Source organism: Phalaenopsis equestris, unplaced genomic scaffold (assembly GCF_001263595.1).
Source record: "Phalaenopsis equestris unplaced genomic scaffold, ASM126359v1 Scaffold000002, whole genome shotgun sequence".
In the NCBI taxonomy this organism is placed as follows: domain Eukaryota; kingdom Viridiplantae; phylum Streptophyta; class Magnoliopsida; order Asparagales; family Orchidaceae; genus Phalaenopsis; species Phalaenopsis equestris.
In genome coordinates this window covers 77,175,085-77,198,661 of record NW_018164444.1, presented here as the reverse complement: position 1 = coordinate 77,198,661, position 23,577 = coordinate 77,175,085, and the positions used below count along the sequence as shown (strand labels likewise).

Below are 23,577 nucleotides of genomic sequence, written 5' to 3'. Positions count from 1 at the left end.
ATATGTAAATTTAATAAAAGTTATATGATATTCAACACTAAAAAGAAAAATTAAATATTCTACATTTCTTTTAGAAAAAAAAAAAAACTAAATAACCCTTAAATATTTAAAATAACTTACGCTTTAAAACAAATAGACAATTCTGCTGCATTTATTTTATAAATAACTATAAAACTTGTAATATACTGTATTTTTCTTAGCCGACACAGAGCCAGAAACTTTCTCAAAGGTTAAAAATCAGAAATTTAAGGTGTTGAGTGAAGCGGGGATCGGTCGCTATACGCTTTGATTTGTCATTTGTTTTTTTAACTCACCATCAGATCCGACCTTCTCTCGCCGGGGAAGATAAAGCCCGTCCCCCATGGCAAGCGACAGCGACCTCGACGAAGACGAGCTCCTCCAGATGGCTCTTAAGGAGCAGTCGGAACGGGATATTAACTACCACAAACAGTCGAAACCTTCAAAACCCGTCGTTAATCTTGTCCAGGTTCCGCCCCCTCCCCCTTTCACGCGTACCAACAATTCGAACCCCATGCCTAACGCTAGATCGAGATCCAGCTCCAAGGGACATCTAAGGGACTCCAGGGGCGGTGCAGACGACGATGATGACTCGGAGGTCGAACTGTTGAGTATCTCATCGGGTGATGAGGGGTCGTCTAGGGACTTGGGGGTTACACAGAAGGCGCGGCCGCAGAGGGGTTCAATTGATGACGATCACGCGGATGTTGGCGGTGAGCCTGGGAGCTGGAAACGGGTCGATGAGTCAGAGGTATGAGTTTCTGCTGCAGCTGTTACCTTTTCGTATTTTCGTTGAATTGATTGGAAAGTTGCTTGAGTTTCCGTTAGATTTGGTGGATTCGTTAGAAATCTCATTGTCTATAGTTTTGTTAGCATTGAAAATGGTCTTATTTCAAAATGGTGTGGGGATACGTCTTTGTTTTTGGAACTGGCTTGTTGATGATTAGATTGTTTGGCCTGCATTTTGGTTGAGCTGGTGGCCTAGTGCGAAGTTGTTGCTGCTCTGTGTAAGCTGAAAACTTTACTGCTAATGAGGAAGCTGAACAAGATTGGATGGATGCTTGATTTGATATTTTTTTTCTTTGGAAGTGTTAAAGGGCCATATTTTACTGTTGGACATAATATGAAATGACCAAGCTTGTAAAAGCCTAGACCTGAAAAAGGAGGAAAGGTTGACAAGGAGAGGGAAGGTAATTATCCTGCTAAAAGCGATGTCCGTTGGATCATTGATATTTTTCTAGGCGGATTAATTTCCTAAGCCCTTTGTGTTGAACTTTACTTATGAAGAGCTTAATAACCAAGCCAAAAAAAAAAAAAAAAAAACTAAGCTCTTTTCAGTAATTAGAACCCATCTAGGCTTATTAACCCACCCTCGTTTTTTTTTTCTATCTCACACACACATATGTATCTATATTTTATTATTTATTATTTATTATTTATTTTCGATCTTTTATTTGCTTATGCTGAATGGTGAAGCAAGTGTTCTACTCCTTTTTGATGTTCATGAGAAATTCGGTCTTTCTTCTGGTATTTATAGTACTTTCGTTTCATTATATGAGTTTCAATGAGCGCAAGACAGTTTAATTGAGTTGGTTTGATTTGATAACCCTATTACTGTTGCAAAACATATTTTCTCCCTTTATCTTTTATTTTTAGCTGCTAAATTTATATATTCAAACTTACGTATTCTATTCTCTTAGTTCTATTAATTTGACTTAACTTTGTTGGCTAGTTATAGATCTACAGTTGAGGTTAGAATGCACATGCACCAATTGCATGTAAAAATATATTCTATTTGAATTTTAATTAGTTATAAAAAATGTTATACTTTCTTTAGTTGAAACAATGGATTCTTATTAAAAGGAAAAGACTATTAAAATAAATATAAAGTATTATTTTAGGGATTTTCAGAGTATGTTTTACAATTTTAATGTAGCTAATTGATTTTGATTATATTTAGACTATATAAAATCATATTATGTGTCGTTGATACTTCATAAGGAGATTGAGAAAATAACTTCTTTTTTTATGGCAAATGAATGTTATACATACGCCTTTTCTTGATATAATAATACTAATACTAGTACTAATATTAATAGTAATACTAATAGTAATGCTAATAATAATCCATCCATCAATCCATTCATCCATCATAGTGTTTTATTTTTTCTTGAACTTTTTAATCTGCAATCAATATGATGGTTGTATAGAATTAATGTGGAAGCTTTAGGAAGGAAAAGGGTAGACTAAATATAACTTGCTATCAAATTGAATAAAAGATGTTTGCAAAGTAAGTTTATGAAATGAATGGAGGAAGATTTATAAAGGTGGTGCATGACGGTGATTGTGATGATGTTTGCGGTCACTATCATTAATAGTATGGATACTCCTTGAGGTCCGAGCTTTTTCTTTGGTATTTTAGCTTTACACTTGAAAATATTTGTTTCTCCTACATGCTCTTTTGTTTTGGTTTGGAAGTGCCTCACCAGGCATTGTGCTCATATATTTCTGGAGTACTTATTATTATTATTTTATGGTTCTTCACTACTACGTAACCAATATTTTTCATTCCAATTGTTAAGTTTGTAAGGCCGCATTATTGACCAACATGATTCTAACTTCAGCTTGCTCGTAGAGTTCGTGAATTGCGTGAGACTAGATCTACTCCTCAAACTATTGATGCGAAGCCATCAGGACGAAAGGGTATTGCCAACTTACAGTCTCTGCCTCATGGTGTGGAATTTCTAGATCCACTAGGTTTAGGGTAAGTTTCCTAGCTCTAAACTAGAATATGCTATTCATTCCTTTATGTCTCTTAGTGCAATATTGTTTCCCACACTTTTCCTTTATTTGTGATCTAGATATATTTTCTTATGCTTGTTTCATCTAGTGCTATCATTTTTTTGGAGATTTGATTTGCTACTGACTTTAAGCTCAAGTTTATAACATGAAAATAGCTTTATGGGATTCATTTTTCAGGGTCTACTTATGAATATCATCAATCGGCTAATGAGCTAATAATACCATCTACTGATTCATGAACTGGATGTGTGAACTTATGTTAAACCATGAACATGTTGCTGCTTGAAAATATTTCAGAATTTGCTCATGTTGCTTAATTTCTTGTTTAAGTCTTCTCTTACTAGTAATAATAGTAACAATGACTATGCTAAGCCATTTGCTGAGTTCTTTCTTTGCCAATCCCTTCCTTAGAGTTATAATTGCTTCTTTTTGAGAGGTATTTCCTGTCAAATTTAGAATTTCATCAATAAACTATGTATTCATCATTATTAAAAGTATGACTTAGTCCCATTATTACAACCCTTTATTTGAGAAATGCAATATAATTTTTATCTTTTGTATGATTTCACCCTTAAATTTGTGTTTGACTTTATCAGGGTAATAGATAACAAGTCTCTTAGGCTGATTACAGATGGTCTTGAAGTAAAAACTGAGCCAGTGGACCCTACTGATCGAGGTATATAATCTCAGAGAGTTGTTCATTTCTTTGTTAAGTCTTATATCCATCTTGATTAAACCATGAACATGTTCTGTGAATCTTTTGGGCCGTTGCATTTATTTTGATGCTATGTTTATTTTGAGTTGCACTTTAAACATTCTTGTTATCATTATGGATTTCTGAATTTATCTGGATATTCTTGTGACAAGCTTCATTAGAACATATTTTTATTGACCAAATTAATTAATTCTTTTAGATACTATATCTATATTAGATTTTTATTTTTATTTTTTCATGTTTTTTACTTTTAATCTTTAAACCGTGACATTATGGAAACCCAAGAAAAGGCATTACTTGAGAGAGTGAGTACTACTTAAATGAATATTTTCCAACTGAGCATTCAAGTAAGGTGGTTTGCACTCCCATGAGAAAATTATTGATGATATCTTTAATTAGTTAAGTTCATTTTGCCTTTGATTCTAATGAATTTTTATTGTGAAAGCATAAGAAGGATGGCTTAAGGCAAGCATAGATGATAATGGAAATTGCGGCTTGGTTTAAGTACTTGGTCAAGACCGAGTTGTTAGACACCAGCTATTGGACAAATATTGAAGCTAAGATTTATTGTTCTCATGCACGGTAATTGATTTGTTGAAAATTTTGTCCCATCCTAATGGTCTCAGCTGTATAGTCATAACAACACCACTTTATTGTAGTCATTTATGAAATGGAAGTGGTGTAGGATAGTCAGGCTATAGAATTTTCTAATGCAGCGTAAGATGATATGCACTTAGAAACATATAAAATATCACAACACACATGTTATTAGCTATTAACTTTAGCAAAAAAAAAGGTTTAATGTAAGAACAACGATTAATTTTTGTTTCATTTCAATTACATACAAACACTTGTGATCAAGAAAGATAGAAATCATCCAAAGGAATAACCCGCTCCATCCCAACTTTGTCCCACATAGCTTTTGCTTGTTGCAAGTGTATTGCTCAGCCTTGCGCTTATGTAAATGGTGCGCGGGAGGTCTCCCCTTACTCCATTTTGACTCCAATCTACATTGTTTGTTCGGAATCGCACTCGCATTCCTGTCAAGTAGGGGTTTTCTCTTGTTGGACTTTCCATTTTTATTTGTATGTTTAGTGAGCATTATTCTTGTCTAAAGTTTTGTGTAATCCCACTTGCTTATTCCTAGCCTTGATGTCTCTGGTGCCTCCCACATTCGGGTAAGGCTTTTCCTCTCAATCACTTATGCATCTAAGGCTGTAGTGTTACCTTCTTGAGATGCCTTTTTTCTATTTACGGATTTTTATCTCTCATTTTTAGCATTGCGCTCATTCACTTTATTTGAGTTTTGATGGCTTTATGAATGCCATTTTGGCTTTCGCTTTGGATCCTTGTCTTCTTTTGCCATCAATCTCTCAATAGGTCTCACCTATTCTTTCTCCCATGTTACTTTAGGGTTTTGTATGATATCCCAATTCGGTTGCTCATTCTTATCCCCTTGGTTCCTTGCTTCAAAACTACTTCTCTGACATCCCCTCCTTTGGATTCTGCACCTTTAACTACTGCTGCTCTTTTGCAAATGTTATTGGTGGGCTGAATGGCTCTAGGATTTATTATTTGACTTCAAATAGTCATTCCTTTCTTATTTTTTTATCAAAATCTAGCATCGCGCCTTTATAAGCATCCATCCTCTTATTATGAAAAACCTGCTATGATTATCATAGAAGAAGAGATCTTAGAGCTTGCCAGGCCTCTCAATTGATCTATTGTTGACAAATTCTTATCAAGTTTTACCAACTTGGACATTATTATTAGCTTTTTGCCGGATTTATATTTAGTTGATTATTATTCCATTGGGCTTATTAACTATCCTCATGTTCCGATTAAAATTTTTCAAAAGCATTCTGCATTCGGTTTTTTCCTCCCAAAGTTCCTACTTTATAATGGCTTTTTGATGCGTCAGTTAAAAGGGTAGCCTCATTGTATAAAAAATGATCTTAATTTATTAGAATTAAATGAAAATATGACACTAAATAGTATGCAATAGAGAAAAATAATTAATGTAGCCGACCCCATATAGTGGATAAAGGTTTTGTTGTTGTTGTTGTAAGGAACCATCTTTCACTGCAATTTAGATTGCATTCCCTCAAATTCATTTATATCTTTATATTCTTTCGAGTTTATTTTTGGCAAATTTTTATAAATGGATAATGTTACTTCTGTTCTTTCGAGGCCGTTTATGGTATGTCTTAGTTCAACTAGACAAGTCCTCTTAGCTAGAAAAAGAGATGCGGATTCCTTGATTTTTTGGATATTAATTGGGGGTTGAATTTTAAGGAATTCCAACATATTGATCATCTAACAATATTTTTGGATGTAATAAAATGACCAGTTAACCTTCTATCCTTTTGGAGGCAACTCTTCTAATAGTTAAGGTCTGCAACTAGAACTTGTAATTAATTTTAGATTTTCCCTTAGGATTAGAGGATTTTGTACTTGCACGAGCACCCTTTGATGGTGGTCACATTAACATCAACAACGTCACCATAAATTTTATGTCAACTGACTACTACAATACTTACCTCCATCTAGTTTTTCAACATATTGATAAACCTGAAGCTCTCTAGCCTTATTATTCACATGAGCACTTAAAAGTGCCGACTTTGGTGGCTGGGACATTTCAAATTATTTTCACCGAGCATGGCAAAAATTAGAAGAAAATTTATCATTACTTCCTTTTGTCCATTATACCTTGAACAAGGAGATCTAAATGAATTACTTTATTTGTTGGTTTTCATGTTCTTTGGGATTTAGTATCAAAGGTTTTCATGTCATCCATATTGTTTTTTTCGTACTTCTTCTTTTTCTGTAGCTCTTATTGTTTATTGCTTTAGCTGTTTTCATTCCATTTTTTCATTTTCGTTTTAAAAATAAGCCTCAAGGATAATAAGGCCTCATGCTATTATTAGTAGATTCGCTAATGAACTAGTTAACACTTTTGAAATATTTGAAGAATACACATTTTATTAGTGGAAAAAAAGAATTTTGAATATAAATTCTTATTGCACTATGTTGTAATTTTTACAAATTTTAGGTGTCATAGCTATAGACCACAAGAGACCAAAAGTAAGGCAATTTTTATAAGATCTTAACATAAATTCATAATCAATTTGTTTCAATACATCTTTCATTATTTCCAGCAACATCAAATCTTCCAATTAACTTTATGATATGCCAAAACAGGCAAGCGATAATGTCAAATACAAACTTGACAAAGCTAATAATCATAAGATATGAAAGCAACAATCGACAAGATTAATAGGCATTTGAGTGACACAACATGATTAACTGCTAGCGGCAACAACTATAATGATAACATGAAGTAGGGTTGTGGGAATATAGGTTGGGAGTAGTTGGCAACAAAGTAGCAAGATGCAGAGGGAATGTTCATGTGAAGTAGAAGTGTGAATGAGAGCAACAACATTATAAAGTAGAGAACTATAGACTTGAGATTCAAGAGTCCTTAAATGAAGTTATAGTCCCAGGAAAAGATTCCCATAGTGTCTAATTTGTATCATTTTGCCAGTATCGAATATATTCAACTTGGAAGAATTAAGTGTTTGATTTTTTTCATGCAAATATGAGCAAATTTTATGTTCTTGCAAATCATGATGACGCGAGGTGACTTTACACTGGACATGATATTTTCTGCGATACTAGTAATCAAGGGTGTATTTGTCTTCGACTCGATAGATGGAACTATATTGCCCTAAACCGGCTAGGTCCAGGCAAAGGAGGGACCTACTGGTCTTTCAAGCACAGGTTTCTCTCTTATTTGGAGTAGGTTTCACTCCTCTTTACCCTAGGCGCGCGCGCTTGCTCGTGTGTCTATATATATATATATATATACATACATACTATTTCTTCATGTTTAGGCTAGTTTTTCATGTGTTTTGTTTAGGACAGTTGCCGGCGTCCTTTCTTCTCTTTTCGAGGGCTATATCCAAGGTAATGGTGATGCTCTGGCTGTATCTCTCTCTCTCGAGGTGGTGATTATATTCCCTATCTTTTTCCGCATCTTCCCGACCCTCCCCCCAATGCTCTCGACCTTCCTCCATCACTGTAGCTGCCCCGAACGGCACTTTTTTGCTGTTTTTTCACTGCAGTCTTCCATTTCAGCTCTTCTTGCTCATTGCCACCTCCCTCGACAGCCGTCCCTTGCTGTATGCAGTCCCCCACTTCGCTCTTTTCCCACCATTATCTGAAAAACATTAAACCTGCTGTGTTCCTGCTATCCCTTGACTGTTCTAGCCTTTTCCGCAGTGCCTTGCCTCTCCGCTTTACACTCCATTCGCTGCCCTCATTGCCCCAACCCTCCGTTTCGCTGCCAACGCGTTTCCAGTCTCTTCTTTCGCTGTCCCAACTACACCCAGCCCATTTCAGTCACCTACTTCAGCTCCCTGACCACTTAGCCGACCTCCACCTCCCATGAATCGAACTCTGGTGTGAGTTTTTATTGTGGTTGTTGTAATTTTTCTTTCAAACGTGTTTGATCATAAGTGTCTATGGCTTTCAATAATAATATTTGCTTTTCCTAATATGGTTTGGGTTAACTCCAATATGAGTAGCAGCAACAACAACAACAAGCCTTTCTCCAACTAAGTGGGGTCGGCTACATGAATTCTTTTTCTCCACTTTGTCCTATGGAGAGTCATATTTTCATTTAATTCTAATAAATTTAGATAATTTTTTATATAACAAGCCCAAGTCTTTGTAGGTTTACCTCTACCTTTCTTAAAATAAGTCGAATTTAAAATATCTACTCTCCTAACTGGATCATCGGATGATCAACATTGCAAATCATGAAGATGATATAAAATAATGAAAATTCTGAAATGCTAATATAATTCGAAGGGCTATTAATAATGATTTATAGTTTAGTCTACATGATGAGACGGGAAAGGAAATTGAAAACATGCAAGCCACATAAATTTTTGGTGGCTATATGGAAGAATAATCTCCTTTGAGAAAATTAAGCCAAAGACTTGAAATATAGATGGACTTTTAATGTTCATGTTTTTAGTAAGACACTCTTGATTATTAAAATTTTTTTAAATACTCCAGTAATTTCACTTTTTTACTAATATTCTGTTTATAAATTTGTGAGTCAAGAAATGAGAAGTTAAAAATAAAGTTGATTTCATTTTGATTGAAGATATGTCACTAGAAACATCAATAGTAGTTATATCAGCCTATTTTTTGATTTATTATTTTCTTAAACATGATTTGCTCACTTTTATATTCAAGATTCATATTATTAGTTTGTTTGTCAGAACTATCTAATACGAGAGATATGATAAGTTCAAGAACAGGCTTGATGCTGTTTAGCAGCTTAATTTCATATGTAAGAGTTTCCATGAGAAGTTTAGGTTCTTTAAAGAATGGCTTCAATGTTTATTCAAAGTTCATGCTCAAATTCCGAGGCTTCCATTAGAATTTTAGGTTTATTGTCTATATATATATATATATATATATATATAGATATATATATATGTTGAGAATTTGTGCGAAAGTCCTAGCTCATTGGTGCGAACTCTGTCATAAGTCTCTCGGGTCGGGGGTTCGAATCCCGCGACGCGGGCTCTTCGAATCAGAATCAAGCACACCGGGTTTTCAATCCATATGGGGGAATCGAGACCAAATATCGATTTCACCTTATGGGGGACTATATATATTTTTAATTATTATATATATATATATATGTGTGTGTGTGTGTGTGTATATATATATATATATATATATATATATTGAGAGTTTAGCAAGCCCTGGCTCATGCTTTACTTTAGTTCAAATATGATTTCATGTTCAATTTGAATGGCAACTTTAGATTCTAACAAGCCTTTAAATTCATACTCAAATTCAATTTGGGATTTTGGATTTGACTCTTGTTTAAATTTAGATTCAATGATATGTGTTAGTATGCGTATAAGTCTTTTTATTTCATCTTTAAAGGAGATGCATGAATTATAAATTATTCAATAAAATCAGGATTGATCATTCACAATTTTTATGCCATTATGTTTTCACAGTGATTTGAACTCATTTATTTTACAGATATTTGGTCAGCTTTTATTTGAAAGTTTTTTTATTAGCTGTAAAGGTTAATCAAAATCTACTTCTCTTGTTGATCTGCTAACTGCATAAAGATGAGCCTTACTTTTAGTCATTTGATATCATGCTTGAGATGAACAAGTAATGATTGCTTTATAGAAACTTTAAATTGTCATTGTTGTAAACAAAATATCCATAATATATCTCAACATTTAAAATTTAATTAAAGCTTTATATAGTATTTTTGGTGTATTGTCTTGATTTATTATTACTCTCTTGATCAATAACTTCAATGAAACAATTGATGTTAAGAAAGTAGTCTTAGGGTCTCTTTGGGGCAGCTGTTGATTATTTATAATCTACTTATAAGTAGATTATTCTGATAATCTGTAGATTATCAAAATAAGCTGGCTTGCTGTTTGGGGCAGTTTTTTCAGAACAGCTTACTGGGAGCTGTTGTTGGATAAATGACCATTCTACCTCTGTTTGGTTAAGCTGTTTGCAACAGAACTGTTTATGAAAATTTTTGTTAATTTCAGTTTTTAATATCTTTCAAATAGTATAGTAAAAAGTTCACAGGTACCAAGAATTCCAAGTCACAAATAATTGGGTGCTATGCATGTAGATTTCTAACAGAAGTGTAAAATTCGAACTGTGTTTAGTCACGAAGTAATTGCATACGAATTCGGTGCTACCCATGAAAATTTCCAACGGTAATGAAAAACCATGTTTAACCTATGCGCTTGATATATGAGAAGGGGAAAAAGATGAGAGTTATAACAAATCCCTCTAGCAAGAGTAATGTACCAAAAAAATTCATACGATATCTGAGGGAATGAAACTCGCTAGCATTTTACAACTGTGTTGATCCACCTGCCTCATTTGTTGAGGCAGGATGGAGCAGTACGAAGATCGGGGAGGGAGAGAGTGGATTGGTACAAAAATATACATCGGTTTCGATCTCAGTATCAGATAAGTTGCAGAAGGACGAAGGAAGAACGGGAAGGGGAGGGCGAGATCGGGAGGGCGAACGAAAGGCAGAGGGGGAAATCTTACCCTAACACGATAATCAGACGCAGAACACAAGGCCCGTCCCGCTTCACCCATGAAGAGGAAATATCCCATTGACGTTTACTTACGGCACGAAAACGCGGCTCCAACGTGTTTTCCAAACACTGCGGCGGTGTTTTCAACGCCACAGGTCAGTAAGCTGCCCCAAATGGAGCCTTAAGCTAATGATGTTTAACTACTAGACTATAGATCTAGCATAGTATTCATTCACATCATATTCAACTTGTTGTAATGCTTAAGTTGTTGATGTTGGCGCTTTTCCTTTTTAACAAGTGGCAAATATTATTTTTAAAATTATGCTTTTTGATCAACCCATATTGATACTGGAGTTAACCCAAACCGCGAACGAATGATAAATTTTATTGCTGAATTTAAAAAGTTACAACGACGAATCCTCAAACATAAAACAACACAAACATGCAAACGGAAAGACAATGGTGTCGCTACAAAACAGGAAAGAATACATCGCAAAACACATAAACTGCTCTCTAGTTGAGAGCGGCAGGCCCGAAGGGGAGGAAGAAAGCTGCGACAGTGCTGAAAGGTGGATGGTAGCTGGTTGTTGTGGCGTTGGATGGCAAAGGAGTGATGGCGGCCATTTGGGAGGAGGTTGACAACGAGTGCTACGACATAGAAGGGAGTAGGAGCGGCGGCGGTGTACTGTAAAGCACTCAGAGAATACACATCCAACCATTACACACAAAAACTGACGAAAGCTAGAATCCTTATTGTAATGTTTGATTTCCCATAATTTTATACATGTCTTGGTCGTCCTATTTATAGATCACAAGGGACTCAAAATAAGAATTTTTTTTTAAAGATATAATAAAATGCAACCAACTTTAATGTATCCATTATGAATTTCAGCATCATCAATCTTCCTTGAAGATTTATCCCTTGATTTGTAAAGCCCCAATTGTTGGTTCACTATAAGACATTTTTGAAATTGGTTAGTGACATTGTCAAATAGAGAATCGACAAAACTATGAATTATTGGAACAAAGGTGGCAATCAATGGGCAATAGAGTTGGCACAATATAATTTGCTGGTGGAGGCCTCAACAAATAAAATAATTGGCATTGGAGTAGCAGGAACAAAGGTAGTGAAAAACATGAAGTAGATTTGGTGAGTATTAGGAAACAATGAAGCATAAATCAGTGATAGCAACATTGAGAAGTAGAGTCTTACAGATCTCATTGAGTGAAAATTGCTATGTTCCGTTGAAGGGAGTCTTGTAATGTGGTGCTTACATCCATGAGACTATTCTTTCTTTTTTGTTTATATAATGTTGGGCTAGATTGTGAGTTGTTGGAAGTATTTTGTACGAACTCTTGCTATTGAACTTAACTTGCCTGTTGAGTTAAATTCACATAATGGATGAAATATTAGTCATGATGCCTAGCTTAACTTGCTAACTGTAACTTGGTCACACTCGCTCATTTTTCTTGTTAAATAGGTTCCATCTTAAATTTGACTAGAATTGATATATTTCATTGGTTTTGAAAATTTTCAGCTTGTCAAGCTTTCATATATTGCATGATCCCCACTAGAGGTCTGTGAAAGGCTTTGTTGCTTGTGAGTTATTGATCTACTTTGTGCCTAAATATTTACCCGAGGCTAGTTCATACAACTCCCAACAATTTAGCTTCTATAATATTCTCTACTGGAGCTTGTTTGTCACTTGCCTTCCTTATTGAAAAATAATATATTTTATAGAAGTAGTTAGTTCTTGACTTAAATCAATCAACCAACGAACTAATTTTATGATCATGGTCAAAACAACACTTAGCTTTTAAGTGATCCTACCTTTTATTTTTGTATCTTGCACTTGGGTAGGCAACTGTCTGCTGGTTGCTCTTATGATCACCTCTCGCAGGCGCCTTGTTCATGCTTGGGTTGATCCCCCTAGAGCCACATGGCTGGTGATTTTCTTTGCTCTCTTGCGAGTGAATATGTTGTCACTCATTGCGGCTTTCATTGTGCTGGTTCTTATTAGGCTTTGTTTGGAACTACTTGCCCGCTTATGATTCTATCTCATTGCATAGTTTGTTGTCATGCGACGTAGCTTTGTTTTTGTTCGGCTGACTCTTCTCTACAATTGTTTGCATATCGGCCACCCTCTCATGGTTTCCCTTGCACCTTAGCGCTTCTCTTGTTTGGTGTTTATGCCTCTAACTGGTGCATTTGAGCTTATGACATCTTCTGCCTTGACGCCTCGAGTAGCACTCGTTACTTCCCTTGGGTTTATATAATTTATTAATATCTATGCCTTCACTGGTTGCTCTTCTGAGTCTGTTCCTTTATTGCCATTAATATTCGATGTCCATCTTATCCTTTGCAGTTCCTCTTGTTATTGAAGCTCTTATGGCTTTTTTCTTATTGTCATGGCTTCTCAAGCTTTCGCTAAAATTGTTGGGGGGTTGAGGGCTCAAGGTCTTAGTGGACTTCGTCTATCTTGTTCCATTTGTTTTCTATTCAAAAATCAGACCTACCTTTACCACTTCAAATTTTGGGGTAAACCTGCTCTTATTTTCATGAAATTCGAGATTTTCGAGTTAGCTACTTTGTTTTCTTTCTTTGTAGTGAGCAAATTCTCTATGGGATGCCTCAATGTTGAGACTGTACAAATATTAAAGCCAGATTTACATTTGACTAGAGTTTCTTCTATTCGGCTTCTTAATCATTCTACATTTAATTCTGTGTTCTATCTTTAAGAAATCCTTGCATGTAGATGTTGTAACCACTTGTCTTTCTAGGATTCATGTGTAGTGTTTAGGGATAAAATGTTTCAAATTTGTTTCCTAGGTTGGGGTAGAAATAAAAAAAAACAATTATCTTGATTCTCCAATATGCACTAGGCCATGCGTTAGGCACAACCAATGAGAGTTTTCCATGGAGCTTGTCAATAGTTTGATTGGGCACTTTTTTTTTGTTATCATATTATCTTTAATTGTGATTTTGGTTTTTATATTTTAATATGATAATTTTTTGTAGTTGTCTCATGTGTACTCATTGTGTTATATGGCTAAAAAATTTTGTTTATAAAGCTATTGGGGATTCGTTAATATAAACGCTCCGATATACCTTCAACTATCAAAGAACTCTTTGCTTTGAACTTCTCATTAAGAGCACTTTGATAGTTGAAGGTATAATTTGTTTTTCCACAAGTTTGTTTTATTCTTATAAAATACAAAAAAGAAAAAAAAAAACTGTTGATGCATGCTTCATCCGGTAATGTTCTTGCTGTTTAATTAAAAAAAAAAACAGGCGAACTATATCTTAATTTGTGTGCCAAGCATTTAACAAAACCCTCCTACTTAACGATCAAGGAAGACACTGATAAATATTCATATCCTTATGAGTAACGATGATTTTAATTTACACACTATGTGCTTCAGAACAAGACCCAAAATTTCCAAATGAAGCCTTGCTATTCATGTTAGAGGCCATTGGTAGGTTATAAGTTGCTTTTTCGTGATTGTCACATTTGATCGTTTTCATGATAACAGCCTTATCAATATCAAGTTATTTCTTGCCTTCAAAAGGTTTATCTTTAAGTGTATAATATTCTCTGAAGTCTAAACTATAATAATAAAAAAATGTAACACTTTCAAACATTGAAGAAAGGGATAATTTATCAGAGAAACTGAAACAAATGCTAGATATATAAAAAAAGAGACTTAGTGTTTCTGTATCAGGAAATCCAATTTAATATTGTCTATTCATTTTTATTGGTTGTCAGGATGATGTTCTTTTAAGTATGGATTCCATTTTATAATATGTTGTGGTTTAACATAGGTTTTATTTTGCTATTTGCAGAAAAGGTTATGTATACTTCTCCAAATTTTCATCCCAAAGTTTTCCTTACACGAGTCCACCAAGAGACTAGTGCTGCTGATTTAGAATCTGGTGCTCTTACATTGAAAAGTCATCTTAAAGGATGGACTCAACAAAAAAAGCAACTTGTTAAAGAGAACTTTGATTGCTTTGTATCGTGCAAAACGACTATCGATGGTAAGCTATGGCTGTTTCAAACGGGACTTCTGTTAATTGATATTACTGAAATGCAAATTGGTTTTATTCATATCATTCTGTTTTCTTTCAAACGAATTTGGATGTGGAGAGAGAGAGAGAGAAGTGGTTCACCATGGATGCTCACTCATAAAAAACAACTTTTTTAATCAAGTTAGCGCTTTCAGAAATAGGTTGTTAACATTTATGTATGAAATTTTACTACTACTTGGCTTTGTTTCAAGCATCAGGGGGTAAAATAAATTTTTTACACAAGAATATATGCCATTTTAGGTGGCATAAGTACACTCAGAAAGAGTTGCTTGCACGTTCCATTCATAACACGCTTAATATTTTCTAAATATATAGTGGCATGCCTAAACATGCATCGATTGGACATATGTGCATAATATACTCTATGCTTATTTGCAGAACATACAGAATTCAGGCATAAACCACATAGCTTACTTGATATGCTAATTTTATGCATAAAACTCATCTAATGTAAACAGTAAGGAATTGATAAAAACCTATATATAAGATTCATCCCTTCAATGTATTTTTTCTGTTATCTTAATGGACAGGCATGCAGTCCGTACTAACTAAATGCATATACTTACATTCTTACTTTCTATGATTTTCTTTGAAGATCAATAATTATGCCCTTACTAAGAGTCTTTATTTTTTTCTTTTTTTCCTCAAGATATTGAGTCTAAGTTAAGGCAAATTGAGGAGGATCCTGAAGGTTCTGGTACAATTCATTTGCATGAATCTACTCATAGAATCAGTGAATTGGCAAATCTTGCTTTCCAGCCTTTATTTGAGAGACAGGTAAATGGCTGAATCTTATTTGTCAGGGATTGTAACAATTTTGGCGATCAAGATTAACGAGCTTGATGTTGTGATCTGAATTAAAATAATTCAGGTGCAAGCTGAGAAAATTAGATCTGTACAAGGCATGTTGCAGAGATTCCGTACATTATTCAATCTGCCAAGCATAATTCGGGGAAGCATAAGCAAGGGTGAATATGATTTAGCTGTTCGGGAATATAGAAAAGCAAAATCAATTGTTCTTCCTTCTCATGTACGTATTCATGATTTTTGTCTTGGTTTACTTAAGATGGTTATCTATGTTTTCATATGATGCCATATGTCAATCATAATTTTATTACAGTATTTTTTTAGCATTATTTTGTTCCTCAAATGTCATGTAGGCTGGATCTAATATGCTTTATAAGTGTTGTATGATGTTTTAGAGGTGAGGTTTCTTGATGCAACTATTAGAATATGGTGTATATTGAGCATACAAAACATCTTAGCATATGCACAAAAATGCCTTCCTTAGTGCAGTTTGGTGGATATGAGCGTTTGAACCTAAATGATAATCTAATGATAAAAAAAATCAAAGAAATCAACAAGAAATTTGAACCACACAACCTCAACCAGTAGTTATAATTTATTCATCATAATTTGAATATTACTTATATCGGCTTCGAGCAAAATTATGAATAGCAAGTCTACTTTTTTAAACCGACAATTTTATTATGAATTAAAGGAAAATAATACTACATAAAGCAATTGGAAAAAAATGTTAGAAGATAGAACACACTTAAAATACTAATAAAACAATAACGCTTGGAGGGAAGAACACTGAGGGTCTTCCCTCAAAATGTCTAATTTGAATTAAGCATATTTTTTGGAGTGGCATTATACTTTTCAGCAATTTTTCCCCTTTTATGGCATCTAGATTATGGAACTTTTTGTCCATTAGTTCTTTGATGCTGTAAATGATAACATCAAAGCCAAAAACAAAGGCAGGATTTCCAATATCCTCAACAACAGAATGATCATCAGTGGCATATATCTCCGGTGGATTTGTATTAGTAGTATTGTGAGTGGGTTTGGTGCCTATCACTTCCCTTGGATCAATTTTTAGGAAATGCACTAAATCCAATATTTGAGTTAACATTGATTCGAAGTTAGATCTAAATTGCTTTAGAATCTTGGTTTTTGTTAGTTGAATGCTTCATCTTGTTTTGGATTTAAGGAGGCTTATTTAGCTTTGGGTGCACCTTGAATCATTATAAGAACTTGAGTTAAAAAATTTTGCACAAAGAACAATATGAAGGAATGTCTTCAAGTTCTATTTTCTGGAAGTGGCTACGATCAATGGAACTAATCCAAATCCCTTTCTCTAATGGTGGTAACGTTTAGTTTCACCAATACACTAGTCACAAATGGCCAGGAAAGGCCTAGTAGCGGTAACATCCACTTGTACCGTTTTATTAAAAATGAAGCTAAGAGGATTCATACTGGATTTGTTGAAATAGTGAATTTTGAGATCAGAAAAACAACCCAAATAGGGGTAATAGGAGGTTCCCCAGAACAATCAAAGTAAGGTAACCACTCTAGCATCTACATTGGAAACCGATCCAGATAGTATGCTTTCTTAGAGAAGAATTTTGAGTGATTAATTTTGAGGGACAAGAACATGGTATTAAATAAGTTCTACTAAATACTCCCCAACCAAGTTCAGCTTGACCATGATTCGACGGTCAATCTCCAAACTAGGTTTTCCCCAATAAAAGTTAGTAGCAAAGGATAAAGATAAATGTAATTGCTAACTTGAAAATCTCTTCATTTGAAATAAGAGCACCTACTTATCTTGGTAGGATGATGGTTGCTTGTGATGGTCGATGCAGGCCTTTGTTGAGACTATGCGGGAAATTGGGATGAAAAGATGGGCTGAAAACCATGACCATCATCTCCCCTAACATAACTATTGCAAAAGAAAAAGGCACAAATGACATGCAGGATTCCAAAGTTGTCAAAAGTACTTTCTGCAGGGTCTGCCATAAAAATAAACCTCATAATGCGGGAATGCCTGAGGAGCAGATGCTGAAGAATATGGCTAGGCAACTAAAGGGAGTTCCAGAGCCCAAATCAAGAATTAAATAGAGTGCATTGGATTCACAAAGTCATCTAGTCCGGTGAATTCATTTTAGGACCGCACTTCAGAAGTACGTCAAATCAAGAACAACAGTTCTGGTTTTACAGAATCATCAACTGCTGAAGATAACTTATGGAGAACTCCATGATTTCTGAGATGGACGAGGGCCGAATAAAACCAACTATAGGAACAAGTAAGTTTAATTCTTGTTTATTCATTTGAAAATAAACTATTGCAGAATATTTAACTAATTAAACAACGAACCCAATGAACGAACCATCACAACAGTAGACCAATGACTGCTACCACAGAAATTCAATAGCTAAAGTTAATTTCGGAAACTTGATAAGCTGCAAAACATCACACTGCATAAGCTCTTAAGCGACAGCCATCACAATCTGTTATCTGAAAGATTCTAAATCTATTGCTCAAGATTAAATTCAATCATACATATCCAAATTCCACGGCTTAAGGAAATTTCACATCTAGAAGATTGATAATGGCTTTTTCATTCCTATTAGACTAATGAGTAACTTTCTAACTACACTTATGCATGATTATTAAATTGTGTATATGGACACTCAATTGTTGAATTTTGTTGAGTTTATCTGACCTTGTAAGCTCCTTGCGCCCGCTGATTTATGTTTTTTGTGACAGGCTGTTAATTATTTATTAATCATATATGTATATCTTTTGCATTTATTTCAGGTGGGCATTCTAAAACGGGTCTTGGAAGAAGTGGAGAAAGTAATGCGCGAGTTTAAGTGCATGCTTTATAAGTCAATGGAAGATCCACAGCTTGATCTACCTGAGGTAAGGTAACCTTGATCCCTATAGGTGTGTTATACTCGAATAAGATATTTATGCAAAAATCTGAAAGTCTTTGTTTATTGGGAATACAAATCATATATATTGATGTTATTGTATTTCTTAATTTTTATTCCTTAGTTTATTTTAATAGCACAAACATGCTTATAATGATGATCCCATTGAGAATGGTTTGTACTGTATGTGTTTTATTATTTGTTGGGTTTGATATGCTGCAAATTTTCTAGATTCAGCTCTTTTCGGATTTCTTCTTTGCTTTTTCTGCTTTCCTACATCTGAATGTATCGGCAAGAATTTACTGCTAATCCTTGCTTTTTGAACCTTTGCTATTTCTTGATGGATTCTGCGCGTACTACATGTAGGGTTCATCTTTGAATTGGTGATATCAAGTTTTATTGTATCAAATAATACATAACTTACATGATATAAATTAAAAATTCCTGGTATGTATTAATCATATATAAAGTATAATAAAAGCTCTATAGTTTATGTTATTAAAATTATGAACGCTTCCATATCAATGATTATGATGGATCCATTAGAGAATGTGTAAGGTATAACATATGTTTATTAACGTTAAACAGTCCATTTTTCTACTCATTTGATTTTAATTAGTAAATTTTAGAATGCATTAGTGGAAATATTTATTAGATTTTCTGCCGTTGTCATCTCTCGTTTCAGTTTTACAGGGAAGGGTCTAAAGAAAGCATCATAGAAATTTACATCAGTGCAAGGTTGAATTTTATAACTACACGGAAGCATAATTAAATTTAGAAATGGAGTTAGGATTGATGTTAACTTTGAATATGATTAGTACGTTGTTATATGCTGATTTGAGTGGAGTAGTCCATACAGTTGAGTTTAGTAGTGACTCGTGCATAATATGATCATTATATAGTATTTTTATTAAATAAATTAATTGAATTGTTTATGCATAATTATCGCTGAAGAAACATCAGATAAAATGAACAGTTAGACATCTAAAGTTCAACCACAAAAATTGTGATGTAAGATGGGCATAGTTTTAATAGAAGTGAATTTCAGAATAGATTAAATTAGGCCAGAACTGCTTGAATATGATTTCTGAGGTAGTAGATGATATACATTGAACAAAATAAATAATATTTTAAAATTTGAAATCACCTGTATTCAAATGACCAAGTAGGCTAGATATTACTTAGGTTTAGTTGCTAAAAATAGGAAAAAATTTTGATGGCACGATTTGACCTGGAAATGGATGTCTTGTACTGGCATTTTTTGTGTAGAAAGAGAATTTGAGAGATGTTGCTAGCAATAACATTTTGAGAAACTTGGCATGACACCTTTATGAATATGATTGAATGAGCATGAGATGAGTTTGTGTAAGTATTCAAAGGTTGGTTTATTTCATCATCAACTAAGTTGGCACTATTAGGTCAATTCTTCAACCTAACTCAAGGATCAACAAGACTTGCATAATTTGAGTGAGAGTTCACATCACAATCAAGTTATGCTCCATATTACTTAAATACTCAGGAGCAATGTGCCATAGTTTTTTGCGAGGCCTCAAATATCCGTTTAGAATTGCTTTGACATCTTTCAGTAGAAATGAATTTTTAATCTTATAGTATAAAGAGTCAGAAAAGTTGAATATGAGTTGAATTATTTTAAGCAGAATCAGGGCAACATTTTGGCAAAAAAAGACATCAATAAATGAGTTAATTTCAAGAATTATGAGTTCCGATTTGGCAACAAGAAAAAAGTTCATATAATCTGAGAAGTCATTATGTGAGTAGAGTGGGAAGAAATATTTTTAACGTCTTATTAGCATTAGGAAGTATTTCAAATGTGAAGAAGTTGGAACCATTAGAGAGATTGTTCTTTAGAGAAGATAAATAACAGTCCACGAGGATATGTGGGATAAGCTTAACAAAGAAAGTTTTTGTACGGAAACAATAAAAAGTAAAGTCTCAATTCTATAGAAAGCCGTCAGTACGGGTGAGAAGAGAAATTTCAGCTAAGAAGAATAACCAACTAGTGAAAGCAATAGCTTTTGCTATCACACCCAATAGACTAAGGAATCAAAAGTTATATTTATGTGGGCATCTTCCACGTCTACCCTTGGCGGACTCGAGAGTGAACCGGCCTAGGGAATCGAGAGAAGTGAACCGGCTCCTTCGAGACCGGTTCAGGAATTCCAACTCCCAAGGGCTGGTAGGCCTCCTTGGGTTCCTAATTTACTTTGCTTGGGCTAATATTAGGATCATTTTTGGTTTCTTTATTATAAATATGCTGTTAAAATCTGTTTTGGAGATTATTCTCTATTTTTCTATCTATTTAGAGGGTATTAACCTTTTTCTCCTTCTAGTGGTGTGTTTATCTTGATTGAGAGCACTTGGTGGAAACTCTCAACTTTTGTATATTGCTGATCTTGTTGCTGACTTCTTATTATTTTTCCCAGGGATAGTGGTAGGCGCCCTCTTTCCCCCTTCTTGATTTAGAATAGTAGGCACCGTCTCCCCTCCTCCTTGCTATTTTCCTCAGGTGAGTCTATCTTGATTGAGAGCTGTTGGTGAAATCTTCTGAACTTTTGTGTATTGTCGATCTTGCCACTGATTTCCTTTTGTATATTGCCGGTCCCAAACCCGAATATGAAAGTGGAGGGTTGCGTTATGTAGTTGACAACCAACGTAAAATTTGTTGAAAAAAATCATGACATGAATCCTTTTGATAATTGTGTAAGTGTTAGGGCGTCCCTTGGAAGCGACGTGCTGTATGACCTGAATACAATAAAAAGTGTGCAGAGGCCGCTACATCGGCGCCCTAGTAGAGTGTCAAATAAGCAAGGGTTCCCACATTACGGACGGATGTGGGTAAAGAAGTCGATCCATGAAACTAATGAAACTAATATCAGGATAGAATCTTGGAATATAGATAGACTCAATGTTAAGTTAATGAAATTAGTTGATATTATGATTCATAGAAATATCAATATCATATGTATTCAAGAAACTAAATGAGTTGAAAAAAAGGCTAAGGAGATTAATAACTTAGGTTTTAAACTTTGGTATTCTAGTAAGAGCCACACTAGAAATGGTGTAGGTGTAATTATATATAAGAGTTTGTAAGATAATGTTGTAAAAATTATTAGAGTTTGAGATTGAATTTTAGGCTTAAGATTATTATTGATACTATGATTTTTAATATTTCATGTGCTTATGCTCCTCAAGTAGGTTTAGATATAGGGTCTAAAGATAAATTCTGGAATGACTTGGAAGACTTAATACAAATGATACCTCTTGAAGAAATAATTTATATTGGAGGAGATTTAAATGGACATTTCAGTAGAGTGGTAGAAGATTTCAGAAATATTCATGGTAGTTACGGTTTTGGAGTGAATAATGAAGAAGGTAGACCCATTTTAGATTTTACTTTAGCATATGATTTTGTTATTACTAATATTTTATTAAAGAAAGGAGAGGAGCATCTTATTACTTATAAGAATAGATTTAATAAGAGAAATTAATTATTTTCTTATGAGAAGATAAGATCGTAGGGATTCTAATGATTGTAAGTTGTAAAATATAGAATGCCAGGACTCATCATTGTAGAATTAGATGGGGGAGCTTATATGACAAATAAAATTTTTTTTATGAGTAAGATTCAAGATTTCAAAATTTGGGATGTTCATGAAGAGACAAATACTTTGTGGGATAAAATAAAAAAACACTATTAAACAAGTAACAAAAGATGTATTTGGAGAATCAAAAGAAAAAGTTTCTATGAATAAATATAGTTGTTGATGGAATAATAATGAGAAAGAAAAGATAAAATATAAGAAGTTATGTTATAAAAATTGAGTTAAATGTAAAAGCTTAGAGAACAGGGAAGAATATCAAATGACCCGTAGAGAGTCTAAAAGAACAATCTGTGATGCTAAAAATTCTGTTTTTAGTGTTCTTTATGATAAATTAGATGCTAATGAGGGTGAAAAATATATGCATAAACTAGTCAAACAAAGAGAAAAAAAATAAAGATTTAACTCAAGTAAAGTGTATTAAAGATGAAAATAAAATAGTACTTTTCTTAGAAAAAAATATTCAACATAGGTGGGTGAGTTATTTTGATAAACTTTTTAATGAAGGTTTTGAAAGTACGATCGACCTTAGTGATCGTAATATTGTTAATAATAATAAAACGTTTTATTTTTATCATCACATTAGTAAAAAAAAAGTTGAGGAGACTTTAAATAAAACCAAGGATGGAAAGTCTGTAGGACCTGATGATATCCCAATTGAAGTGTGGAAATATTTAGGAGATTTGAGAGTTTCTTGGCTTACTAAACTCTTTAATATTATTTTAAAAACTAAAAGATGCGTGAGGACTGGAGGAAGAGTATTTTGTTCCCTATTTTTAAGAATAAAGGGGATGCACAAGAGTGTGCAAATTATAGAGGAATTAATTTGATGTGTCATACTTTAAAATTAAGGGAGAGAGTAATTGAACATAGGTTAAAATGTATTACAAAAATTTCTCGCAATCAATTTGGATTTATGCGGGGCAGGTCCACTATAAAAGCTATACATTTATTAAGAGGTTTGATGGAGAAGTTCAGAGATAATACGGAGGATCTACATTTGATTTTTATTGATTTAGAAAAAGCTTATCATAAGGTTCCAGGAGATATCCTTTGGAGAGTTTATGAGAAGAAAGGTGTTGATATGACTTATATTCAAGTCATTAAAAAATGTATACTAGAGGTGTTATTTGTGTTTGAATTGAAGGAGGATTGACCAAATATTTTCCTATTTCTGTTAGATTACATCAGGGATCGACTTTAAGCCTATATCTTTTTGCCTTAGTTATGGATGGTCTTACTGGACATTTACAGGAGGATGTACCTTGGTGTATCTTTTTTGCTGATGATATCTTTCTCATGGATAAGACGAGGGAAAAAGCCCAGGAAAAACTTGAATTATGGAGGTCTACATTGGAGTCTAAAGGCCTTCATTTGAAGCCTTCATTTGAGTAGAGAGTAGAACTAAAACCGAATACTTGGAATGCAATTTTTGTAGTAGTAGCTCTAGTGACAAAAGTGTAACTTTGGGTGATCAAATTATTAAAAGATGTGAAC

General features: G+C 34.0%; 1 protein-coding gene across 2 annotated transcripts in view; it reads left to right on the top strand.

Annotated features, from left to right (window-relative positions):
• Window positions 1–224: 224 nt before the first annotated feature.
• Window positions 225–23,577, top strand: part of LOC110024376 (exocyst complex component SEC5A-like) — a 50,118-nt gene continuing 26,765 nt past the window's right edge. The window contains exons 1-7 of one of the 2 annotated variants that reach the window (XM_020724304.1): window positions 225–769; window positions 2,643–2,782; window positions 3,417–3,496; window positions 14,495–14,689; window positions 15,390–15,517; window positions 15,612–15,770; window positions 18,345–18,449. In XM_020724304.1, coding sequence (XP_020579963.1) covers window positions 362–769; window positions 2,643–2,782; window positions 3,417–3,496; window positions 14,495–14,689; window positions 15,390–15,517; window positions 15,612–15,770; window positions 18,345–18,449 — 1,215 coding nt within the window. In that variant the 5' untranslated portion in view covers window positions 225–361. The remainder of the gene's footprint in view (window positions 770–2,642; window positions 2,783–3,416; window positions 3,497–14,494; window positions 14,690–15,389; window positions 15,518–15,611; window positions 15,771–18,344; window positions 18,450–23,577) is intronic. The other variant, XM_020724312.1, reaches the window with a different exon arrangement.